Genomic DNA, 12,595 nt, shown 5'->3' on the forward strand with positions numbered 1-12,595 from the left:
ACGAGCACACCCATCCTTCTAACAAGAGCTGATCCTTTTCCTCTTGTATATTATAATATACTACAGAGTTTTTAGATAGTGTAAACTGAAAGTAGATGTGGCATGCCAAGATGCAGTTCACATCCTAGAAAGGAAGCTCAGACAGTGTCATAGTTCCTGGGTTTTAAGTGCACAGCAAAGGCAGGAAACCTACTAGAAGGCAGGTCTGGAAGTAAGGAAATAGGCAGACAGGCAATAAGGAAGAGTCTGGAAGAAATGCACAGAAAGATACCCATAGAAATAATTTGCTCAGCAACCTCTGTAACTTAGTAGCAGGCAAAGACATGGAATCACAAGATTTCAGTATTTGGAATGTTATAATCAAGGACCAAAGTAGCCAACATAGTAGAGTCTAGGTGTTTGGGACTACAATTCCCATTATCCTTAAAAAAATTGCTATCTGGGGTTGTAGACTATATCTAAACGGCTACATCAAATCCACGTTTGACTACCCCACTTTGGCTACCCTTGGTTTAGAAAAGCTGTATAGTGGTTTGAAGTATAGGGTTTGCCCCCCACCCCCAAGAAAAAAAGCTCAATTGTCCTAAACTACCAGAGGGGTAGTTTACTACTGTAAAGAGGGTGCCTAATGATACAGGAAGTGGGAAGTTGGTGCTGTGTCTGTTGAGCTCCTGGTTTGTGTCTTGCTTCATCCAACCAAAAAAGTGTGCATCAAATTACCCCTTTCTCTAGCCCTGATCTTAGGGCGAAATTAGGATATTTATTTTTAAAAAGGTGGATATTCATACACCAGTTAGACAGTGCAAATTCTTCTGGTGTGAGGTTTTGTCTACATATTAAAGTAGTTTCAAAATTATAATAGTTCCAAACAAATGAATTGTGTGAGAGGCTAGCATTATCCATTTGCAGAGATCTACAACATTACAGTTCCTAGGATTCTGTGAAGAGCACAATGACAATTAAGCATTTTTCAAATCAGTTAAGATTTGCAATATGGGTTATACCAGATTTCACAGGTTTCATTTAATGTATGAAAGCCTTAGAAAAATCGGAAGGTGACCTAAATATTTTGAATTAAACCCAACACCTAAATTGAAAATACCAGAACCCGCAATAATTTGTTACAGCTAAGAGTACACTGACGTCAGTCTTTGGTTCAACATTAACACCCCAAATTTAATAGAAATTGGGGCCAAAATGCTATTCACAGAATCAGCAATACACACCAATAGGCATTTCTTTCCTGTTGAAAATAGCCATGGAACCTACATCAGGACCAAAGTGGGTGTCAAAAGGGCTAAAGCCCCCTAACCTCCACATTAGGATGCCAATTCAGATCACCCCCACAAAAACCTGTAATTTATTTTTAAAATTCATAAAATTATTAATTTAACAAATGGTATGTCATATACCTAGGCTCTTACTGATTGAGTGGAGAGAGAGAAAAGAGATTTGGTAAAATGCAAAAGTTTGATGAATTTAATTGAAGAAATATGGAAGAAAGAAACAAAGCAGGGTGTATTTCTTACACACACACCACTAAATTGATAAAGGCAGCAAGACATTTATGTAAATTTTACTCTCCTTTTTTAAGCTTTCTAAATATTAAAGATGAAAGCACAAATAGGATTTAAACCAGATTTTAATCAGAACCACATCTGGGATTTTTATAAACAAGCTACATCAAGTTAAGCAATACAGGAGAAATACTTTCTCAATACAGTGGTACCTCGGGTTATGTACTTAACTGGTTCCCGGGTTGCAGTTCGTAACCCAAAAAGTACGCAACCCGAAAATCGCGCTTTGCACATGCGCAGACCGCTTCTGTGCATGCACGCCGAAAAACACTTCCAGGTTACCGGAGTACGTAATCCGAAAATACGTAAGCCGAAGCGGAAGTAACCCGAGGTATGACTGTATGTTATTTAGTATTGATAAAATTATGTGTGTCTTCATTGCATTCTTTCTGTCATTACTGAACTTACTCAAAATATAACTTGCACCAAGATACTGTTATATGATGCAAGTCCCAGGTTCAGTCATCAAATTCCTGATTTTCCTTGTGATGTTTAGGTGATCAGAGCATTTTGTTGACTCAGGTACTCCATCCCCTTCCCTACCACTCTCCTGTGCAAATTCCCCCTGCCTCCATAAGCTTGCTTTAACCACATGCAGCTTTTTATGTTTGCATTGGTGAAAACCATGGTTAACATGAAAAAAATTCCCTGGTAATCGGGTTTTGTAATTCCTTGTTTTAAACACTGCTTCCAGGCAGGCTGCTTGAGAGGGAGCAGTTGGGAAGAGAAAGAAGGTTGTTGCCATGTTGTAGTAAGAAGAAGTGCTACTTCTGAAAAGGTCCATAGAGAATTGCCTATTCAGGGCAGCAGATTCATTTTCTAACGGTTCTTGCTTTGCGCTGCTATAGTTTGGCAAACTATTTTGAGTAAGGCATCAAAACTATCCAGGATTAAGCCAGAATGCTGGGTTCAGATGTAATGACAAATGTTTATTAAAACATACATTCATAAGCCAACAATAAACCATGGTTTGTTGTAATAAACTAAACCATGTTTGGTTGCTCAGAGTGGGTTTGGACGTTCAAGCAAGCCACACTAAGGCTAAACAATGGCTTAGCATTCCATATGAATGCAGCCTGCACCTTGATGATTTATACTCAAGGAACCATTTTCAGGAGGCTCACTTGGACAAATGTGTAGCAATCCCTGGGCTGTATTCAGTGCTGCAGCTCTGCTCATGCAACAGATTTCTGTGTGTGCAACGAAGCTTCCCTTCCTCTCCTGTCCCTACCAGCCTTCTCATAAACCCTCAAAATAAGCTTGGAAGAGTGGGTGGAGCAGGAACAGATAGGAGAGGATTTAAGGAAAGAGAGGAACTGGAAATCTTGTTGCACAAGCAGGACTCTGTCAACACAGTGTTGGTATAACCAGTTGTCACAGACATACTATTCAAATTAATGATAAAAAATGAAATAGTGAACTGATTATAATACATTTAACCCATTTTAACATTTTTAAAGCTTTATCTTAAAACCAAAGTTTTAAAGCTGACAAGCTTGTATATAGAGAAATATTGTATTTTGCAGAATCTGGTATAAACTTTTTTTTGAATTTTTTTTTAAAAAATATATAGTAAAAAGGGATAGAAAGAACAATGAAAACTTTGATCATATATATTTTACAGAGCAACCATCTAAAAAAAGGAGATCATATGGGTTTTGGGGGGTAAAGTATACGCAAATATATATACAGAATAAATGCTGGGTTGTTGTGCCAAAAGGTTTGTAGAATTCTAGCCAAGATTTTTTGAAGCTCAAGGGCCTAATTTTAGGTTCCCAAAAGCATATTTAGTCACCTAAATAAGTGGTGTGATTTTTTTCCAACAGTATTATGTACCATTGACGTCAACGGGAACTATATGACACTCAGTTCTTTTGAAAACTAGGCCAATAACCAAAATGTCTAAATATAAAAATCCACTTTGGGGAATAAAAAACTATTATCTTTTCCTGGGAAGGGACATCTTAATTTAAGCAGACAAAAACATCAGCCTAAGCATTCTCTGCAGAAGAGTATTCTCAGTCACCTGAAAGATCTTAAGACTTAAGAAAGACCGTTCAAAGTGTGGTCAAAGTGCTGTGTAATCAAGTTTTCCAATATGGCCCAGAGCTGCACTAATAAAAATAAATTATAATACCACCTAAGACACAGAAACAACTTTTCATCTTCAAAGCTGTTTACAATTGTTAACCAATTAATCCTAACAGCACCCCTACGGCCCACTTGCATCGAAAGGGGGAAATACATGCTGGAGCCTGTAACTTGTGTGGGCCTCAGCTGTTAGTTACATATGAGCAACAGGCGCCATTAATTTATGGGCTCCTCAGATCTAGTCAATACAGCTGACAGTTGAGCAATGTCCAGGTACTTTCCTCTTTTATCTCAACTGAATGGTTCTATTAGAGTGTAGAACCCTCCTTTCTCATTTCATGAAGCCTATTTAACATGTTCTCAAGATTCCCAAGATGTGTTTTCTGTAGCACATGGGTAGACAACGTGCCGCTCTCCAGATGTTGCTGGAGGGCAAATCTTGTCTCACAAATCTTGTGAGGCTTTCTCACAAAATGGCTTGAGATGATGGCACTTTAAGGCAAGGCCTCTGAAGCTGATCCTAAAACCTGGCCAGATTTATACCGGATGAAGCAGTGCTTTAGGTCAGTGTTTTTCAACAACTGTTCCGCGGCACACTAGTGTGCCGCGAGATGTTGCCTGGTGTGCCGTGGGAAAAATTTGTTTATTTGATTCCTATTCAAGAGAATTACTTTATATATAGTCAATATAGGCACAGAGTTAAATTTTTAAACATTTTCTAATGGTGGTGTGCCTCGTGATTTTTTTCATGAAACAAGTGTGCCTTTGCCCAAAAAAGGTTGAAAAACACTGCTTTAGGTAATCAGGATTAGCAGATCTGGGGAATATAAGGCTTCTTGTATTTCTTTCTGAAGTTTTTCTTCTTCCATGAGGCTCTTACGTTTTAAGAAAACAGTTGTTTACTTCACTTTCATAGACTTATGGGTTAACTAGAGTATTCTACAAGTTGTCCTTTTTTGATATGAAAATTGTGCTACATCAAAGGTAATCAATGTAGTGCTCCCTAGATCATGGGTAGGCAAACTAAGGCCCGGGGGCCGGATCCGGCCCAATTGCCTTCTAAATCCAGCCCGCAGACGGTCCAGGAATCAGCATGTTTTTACATGAGTAGAATGTGTCCTTTTATTTAAAATGCATCTCTGGGTTATTTGTGGGGCATAGGAATTTGTTCATATATTTTTTTCAAAATATAGTCCACCGTCCGCCCCCCACAAGGTCTGAGGGACAGTGGACCGGCCCCCTGCTGAAAAAGCTTGCTGACCCCTGTTTAGATGCTGTTGGATTTCAACTCCCATCATTGCTGACGACTGGCCAGAGTGCCTGAGGCTGATGAGAGCTGCAACCCAACAATCACTAGAGGGCACCACAATGGCTACCCTTGCCTTTGGCCATCATATTTGAAGGCAGTAGCTCTGGAGAACTATCCTGCAGTGCAAACACTCCCGGCTTGCAGCTCCTTGGCGTCTTCTCACCCGAAAGGGAGGAGAGAGAAATTACACAAATAAAGCCCTCACGTCAGTTGTTACCTTAGTTCCACATGGAAGAGAATGAATGCTCGCAATTGTCTGAAGGGATCAACAGCTGGTGTAGGTAAGCTCCCACATTTAAACCCTGAGCTCCCACATTTAAACCTTAATGCTAAATAGTACACGCAATCACACTCTTTTTTTTTTTTTACCTGTAGTGTCGAGAAATCTCCTCTTCTACCTGAGTGACAAAGTCACATTTGGTGCACGTGTGGTCTTTGCTTTCTTTGACACTCAGCAGCCCATCCAACCCTTGCGGGGCATTAGCTTCTTGCTTGACTTCAGTCGCCTGGGCTTCATGTGTGGTTTCATAGTGAAGCAGGAGAACGTCTACATCGGGGGTGGAGAAAGAGCACTGGTGACACTGGTGCTTGACTCTGGAGCCTCCTGGCATCCCAGGGGACAAGTGCAAGAGCAAGAGAGCACAGTGGGAACAATTACTTTTCCTGCAAGCAAAAGGATAAGTAATTTCTCCAAGGTGCTTTTCTGGACTACAGAGGCCTCGGGGACAAAACTGACAGTGCTTAATGGTACACTTGTGAATGTTGTGTAGCTGCTGATAATGACGAAGAAGAGGCCCCACCACTATTACATCTGGGCCATGGCTCTTAGAGTATCTAAAATCACAAAACTGACAATTGTAGCTTGTCACCATGTTGTCCTCCACTCCTGAGCTGGAAAAGTCTTTCTTTTTGGCCACGCTAGAGCCCTTCTCAGTCTTTGTTGCTAACTCTCCATCTGAATTTTTGGCTAAGTCATTATGATTAATGACCGACCCCCTCGAGAGCTTGTCATTCCGATCTGGGTGAGGGCCCCCTGCCTGGCTCCCCCCATGGTGCTTGCTGTAATGTTCTAACAGTTTCAGCGAGCTGGATGATTCACAACTAAAGCTGCAGAATTTGCACCAGTAGTAACTGGAGGCATCCGTACCGTTTTGTCTTGAGGATTCGAGAGGTTTGATGGGAACTGAATAACCAACGGGAGTGTCATCTCCTGCTTTTATGGTGATCTTGTCCTGCCACTTCCCCAAATCTGCAGCCTCACATGATCGAACAGTAGGGCTGGATTTGCTTGAGTTCCTGTCTGAGGCTTTGCTGGATTCAGAGGCAGGAACGGTGGATTTTATCTTGTTTGGGTGGGTCTGCAAGAAGTGTTGCTCCAGCTCTGTCGATGAATTGCCCATGTAGGTGAAATTGCAGAACTTGCAGCGGAAATACTTGGTGTTCCCCTGGCAATCTGGAGTTTTGCGTCCAATGCCAATAAAGGTCCCACCTAAAGTCACCTATGAAAGATGAAAAGGAGAACGTTCATTAACCATTGCGTGTTTTTTGTTTCCTAGGAAGGATACAAAAGGAGAGAAAGAAGCCAAAATAATAGTTAAGAATATTAATCTGTGCATACTGTATTACAAATCACTGTGAAACACGCACAAACAAAATTCATGTTGTTCTTTCATCCCCAAATTACAGTTACCACTTACTAGGCAAGCCTAGGCAAATGTCTCAGATAACACTTGCATGGAATAACGCTTTTATTGAATAACTTGGTGCTGCTTTAAGTGCATCTGTTCAAGCGAGGGGGGGAAATAGCAGGGGGCAAAGGAAGGAATAGTTAAGAGTGATGGACTGGAACCTGGAAAACCAGGCTTCAAATACCCACTTGGACATGAAGCTCACTGGTGGGTACAGTCAGTCTCTGAGCCTGCAGGGTTACTAATGAGGACAAAAAGGAATGGGGAGGGAATCATGTATGCCACCCTGTAGCAATATTAAATCATGCCAGAAGAATGTAAGAAACTTTGCAGCATAAGATCATAAAAGAGCCTGCTGGATCAGTGTCCATCTGGGCCAGCATCCTGTTCTTGTAGTAGCCAACTAAATGCCCATGGGAAGACTGAAAACAGGACCCGAGAGCCTCTGCAGTCTCTCCCCCTTGTGAGTCCCGGCAACTGGCATTAAGGCATACTTCCTGTGACAGCAGAGGCAAAACACAGCCTTATCCCCCCATGAATTTGTCTATTACTCATTTAAAGCCATCCAAGTTGGCGGCCATCACTGCTTCTTGCAGGAGTGAATTCCAGAGCTTATCTACGCAGTGGAAGGTGACCAGGAAACAAAGCATGAAGAAGGAAACAAAGCATGTGAAGAGCCGTCACTCCTAGTGTCTCGTGGACTGAATTCACCAGGAAGCACTGAGAAGCAGAGCATGGATGAAAGGACAGGAGATTGAAGCCAGTCAGCAAGGCACATCGCCAAGATGGTTACATGAGGAGTAGCCAGCTGCACTAGGAGCTTTATTAACCCCCAAAGCAATGGAAATAAAATATTTTGCCAAGACACCAACCCCAGTCATTTCAACACCAGCCTTTAGTTTCCTTTTGTGCCTCTGCATAAAGTGTAAAGGTAAAGGTAAAGGGACCCCTGACCGTTAGGTCCAGCTGGGGACGACTCTGGGGTTGCAACGCTCATCTCGCTCTACAGGCCGAGGGAGCCGGCATACAGCTTCCGGGTCATGTGGCCAGCATGAGTAAGCTGTTTCTGGCAAACCAGAGCAGCACACGGAAACGTCGTTTACCTTCCCACCAGAGCAGTACCTATTTATCTACTTGAACTTTGACGTGCTTTCGAACTGCTAAGTGGGCAGGAACTGGGACCGAGCAACGGGAGCTCACAGGGATTCGAACCGCCGACCTTCTGATCGGCAAGCCCTAGGCTCTGTGGTTTAAAGTGTGGCCAGCATCCAACTGCACTCTTGTCAACTAGGTTCAGTCCTTTTGCTAGACTACACTGTGCTAAAGGGTAGGCCTGGAAAGGGCTGTTTTGAAAGGGCATAAAAAGTATGTTTTGCTCATTGGCTGCTGAACTGATGTCTACATTTACCCTTTGATATACACATGTCACAAAGGTGAGGTGGCTCGAGTCAAATCCCTAGTAAGAGAGACTCTGGCAGAAGCTATCTCCAGCCCACTGCAAGTTAAGGGAAAGAAGCTAAAACTAATTTTAGTCTACACAGAATGCTACACAAGGTGTGTTCAAGGACTAGATTTTCTTAATGTAGAGTTCCCTCAAGAAAGTCACAATACAGCAAAAGCACAGAAGGAAAGGACAAAGAACTTTTCCGATGTCCAGAAATCATGACATCTCTGCTTCGTAGTTAAGCCTTAAGTGCTCTTATGATCTGATGATCACGTATCATGGAAGGAAAGGAGAACAGCTTCTTCAGGCTTCTGTTAATAAACTCTTACGCTTTTGTACCAAATTGTCCGGCCCTTCCCATGAGTGTGCCACAGCTGCCTTGTGACACTGGAACAGTGCTTGCTGCTCCTTGACATCTAAACTGCAATCTTCCAATGTCTATTAATCAGAAAATCCTATTCTCATCAATGGGAAAATACTCACAGTAGGATTATAGCCTGTTTAGAAAGCCAAAGGGGAGGAAGAAAGTGTGAATGGAAAGTGAGAAGGAGAAGCTGGCTTCATAACTACAATGTCATCATTGCTTTACTTCTTGTGCTGAGACTGTGAAAATGTGCATGCTATCCATATTTCAGAAATTAATCCTTCAGAAACACTCTATACACACTGGAATCCACCCACCAGCCTACTCCAGTTCTCTCCTTAATAACTACACTCATAACAGGAGGCTGGGATTCAGCAATGTACCTCTTTGGATTTTTATCCCTTACCGAAAGACTATAAATTTTCAGCAAACACCCTGTAATGGAAGAACAGATTTTAATTTCCCCAACTGCAAAGTAAATTACTACTTTTCTGGGTGATTCTCTCATACTACATTAGGCAAATAAAGATATGCTCCCCCACCCCTTTGACAGCTGTGCCACAAAGGAGCCACGTGATCACTGTTCATTACAGAACTGCACCATACGGAAAGATTCAGATGCATGAAGAGCATGCAATGTAAACATTTTAAAATGCATATAATATAAACGCCTTTTAGCTATTTAGCTGAAGAAAAGACGGCACTTATTCTTCTTATGGTGCAGAGCTAAGCAGAGCTCGTGTGGTGAGTCAATAAATTGCTAAACGGCATTGCAAAAAAAAAGAGTTGATTTTGGCCCTCTCTATTTAAGTAAACATGATTTCAAAAAGACTGGTTAAGACTCTTTTTTCCATTGTGAAGTTAATAAAGGCATCCTGAATAATGGCTAGAAACAATCACTGGGAATGGAATAAACCATGTGCCAGGGAGCCTGGACTCTTAAAAATAGGAAGCTGGCGCCAAGGGATTTAAATAATTCCGGGTGCCTAAATATTTGGTGGCTGGCTCCTTGAAATTTATATTATTTACTCACCCTTTGCTACTGCTCAATCCAAAGTCAGGTGCCACTAGGAAACCTGGAAACACTAATAGGATGTGAGAGCAGTAAGTATTTTATGCCGAGACACTCATGCCATACCAAAATCCTTCAGGTCCTAGATAAAAGAGAGTCTATGCCATGCCAGTGAGCACCACAAAGTCTTCAGATCTGCATTATGCACTTACGTCTTGGCAACCTGTTACTGAGGGAGGTTGCATTAGGCTACTCCTCTTTGGTGAATGCGTTCCCACCAACCAGCCAGTCAACAGGTTTCCCTGGCTACTCCAGATATTTGGAGAAGTTAAAAGTGAGATTTTCCAAGAGCCAGCAATAGCTTTGAGCTGGCACTGATGTTAGTCCTACCGAAATTGCCTTTGACAAAATAAGATGATCTATTTTGTCCCCTATACCAAAGGATTCAGGTGAACGATAAAGTAGCCACTATCTCACTGTACACTTTTCATAACCCTGTGAGATGGCCGCACCAAGAGAGGGTGACTTTTCCTTTATTATGTGCCATTTACTTATTAACATTCACATACCACTCTATAAACCAGACATCTCAGCTCAAGTTTCCAACCAAAATGCTCCTTTTTCGAAATTTAGAGGAAAGAGCAGTTTCACTGATTTCTAAGTTAGTGCAAACTTCTGTTGTGCTGCTCTTCATTTAGGTAAGTGCTGCCTTTTCCTGATTTGATCTGCCTAAAGGCACATTTACAACAGAAAAAGAAACAGATCAGAAATGCTGTGGCTCTGCCACTCAAGAAACCCTGGAAATTAGCTATGAAGGCTTCTAGAACACTGCTTTAAAATAACTCTCAGGGTTTTTTGGAGAGGAGGGGCTGGGAACAGCAAATCCTGGTAGCTAAACTACCTTAAAACTAGCTTAAAGTTAGTAGTGCAAATCTTCCCTAACTGACAGTAGCAGCTGTTGGCATTCTAGGCTGGTGGTCTGGAAACAAAACAAGTACAGTATTGAGTCACCAGTCAAGCAGGTATGAATTGTCTAGGAGCTGCATAGTTCTACTACAATAACTAGTTTCTCAAAATGAACTGCTAGGCCATAGTCTTAGGATTTATAGTCAAGTGCAACCCTTTTAGTCCCCTTGTGTCACCTGCTATCTACTGAAGCTATCTATCTACTGCACTCTTTTCTAGCCAGCAGAACTGGAGGTGCCTCATTGTAACAGAGATGAAAGCAGAAAAGTCCCTCTTCTTGAAAGTGGCACAGAGAGTAAAACACTTGGGCCTGATTGACAAAGGCTCTGGCTCAATATCCGCACATAACCAAGCCCCAGGAGATGAACAACTGAATGCTTATTCTTGGTAGGATTTCATTCACTTCTTTCTTCACTTCAAATTTAGTTCACTATGATGATAGTAAAGGTAAAGGGACCCCTGACCATTAGGTCCAGTCGTGTCCGACTCTGGGGTTGCGGCGCTCATCTCGCTCTATAGGCCAAGGGAGCCGGCGTTTGTCCGCAGACAGCTTCCGGGTCATGTGGCCAGCATGACAAAGCCGCTTTCTGGTGAACCAGAGCAGCACACGGAAACGCCGCTTACCTTCCCGCCGGAGCGGTCCCTATTTATCTACTTGCACTTTGACGTGCTTTCGAACTGCTAGGTGGGCAGGAGCTGGGACCGAACAACGGGAGCTCACCCCGTTGCAGGGATTCGAACCGCTGACCTTCTGATCAGCAAGCCCTAGACTCTGTGGTTTAACCCACAGCGCCACCTGGGTCCCCTTCACTATAATGATAGTTGTGGTCTAAACCACTGAGCCTCTTGGGCTTGCCGATCAGAAGGTCGGTGGTTCGAATCCCTGCAATGGGGTGAGCTCCCGTTGCTCAGTCCCAGCACCTGCCAACCTAGCAGTTCGAAAGCATCCCAAAAGTGCAAGCAGATAAATAGGTACCACTCCGGTGGGAAGGTAAACAGCGTTTCCGTGTGCTGCTCTGGTTTCTCCAGAAGCGGCTTAGTCATGCTGGCCACATGACCCGGGAAAACTGTCTGCAGACAAATGCTGGCTCCCTCGGCCTTCTTCAAAACAAATAACTTTTACAAAAAAATGTCTGTATGTACCTGGATATAATTTTTGACCTTAATTTAATTGTCACTAACCCTGTAAAAAACAAAATGAAACAATGTATGATTTTTGTTTTTTTTAAATTGTACCTAAGGCTGTTACTGTGTTTCAATATAAAGATGAGCACAGCAGATTTGTGGGATTTTTCTGTTTGCTTTGGTTTTTTTGTTTTCATTTGCCTACATCGAAATGTGCTTTGAAAGTGTATGATCACTTAAAGTCCCACAATACGTTAGTGGAAATCATGGGTACCCTTGCGGGGGTTTGGCTCATTATGCTTCCCATCCATCTTCACTTCTGATCAGTGAGTCTTGATTGTAACTCAGAGGGCACAGTGATTGGAGCTACATCTTATCTTTACCTCTTAATATCCTTCCAATCCTCAACATGTAATGAGTAGATCTTCCATTGCCCTCCCCCCCAATTCAGGTACTAGCTTAGGTAGGAATGGAGAACCTGTGCCCCTCAAGTGATGGCATGGCCAATGGTCAGGATTGATGGGAGTTGTATTGCAACAACGTCTGAAGGATCTCAGGTTCCTTATTCTTGAACCAAAAGTAGATCCTCATCGCTATTTTTGACTTTAGATTGCCACTGTGGTCAGGCTCCACTTAGAATCAGGACTGTGGAAATAATGTGACATGCATTGTGAACAAAAGCCAATGTAAACCCAGTTATTCCTGATGAAACTTTCACTTTACTCCATTCCACTGAAAGGCCATGGCAAGAGTAGTATAAAAAAGGATAATTCCACAAAGAATTGTGAAATTGCAAGAGTCAAGACCTAACACTTCTAGAGACTTAGGACCCTGTAGTGGCTGAAAAAGCTTACTCAATGTACAGCATCATATCCGAATGGCTATGACTGCTTCCCATCACTACATCTGGGGGGACACTTGCATTGCGAAAAGCAAAGGACAACACACTTGTGCATCTACTTGTGACTGACCAGACATATTTCTATTGTCTGTCAAAGCATGCACTTGCATTGTTTTAG

At 42.3% G+C, this 12,595-nt stretch overlaps 1 protein-coding gene across 5 annotated transcripts in view; it reads right to left on the bottom strand.

Annotated features, from left to right (window-relative positions):
- TRPS1 (transcriptional repressor GATA binding 1) overlaps positions 1–12,595 on the bottom strand; it is a 239,207-nt gene that overhangs the window by 151,218 nt on the left and 75,394 nt on the right. For 4 of the 5 annotated variants that reach the window (XM_033155773.1, XM_033155772.1, XM_033155769.1 and 1 more), the window contains one exon: positions 5,347–6,476. In XM_033155773.1, coding sequence (XP_033011664.1) covers positions 5,347–6,476 — 1,130 coding nt within the window. The remainder of the gene's footprint in view (positions 1–5,346; positions 6,477–12,595) is intronic. The other variant, XM_033155774.1, reaches the window with a different exon arrangement.

This window comes from Lacerta agilis, chromosome 7, assembly GCF_009819535.1.
Source record: "Lacerta agilis isolate rLacAgi1 chromosome 7, rLacAgi1.pri, whole genome shotgun sequence".
Lineage (NCBI taxonomy): Eukaryota > Metazoa > Chordata > Lepidosauria > Squamata > Lacertidae > Lacerta > Lacerta agilis.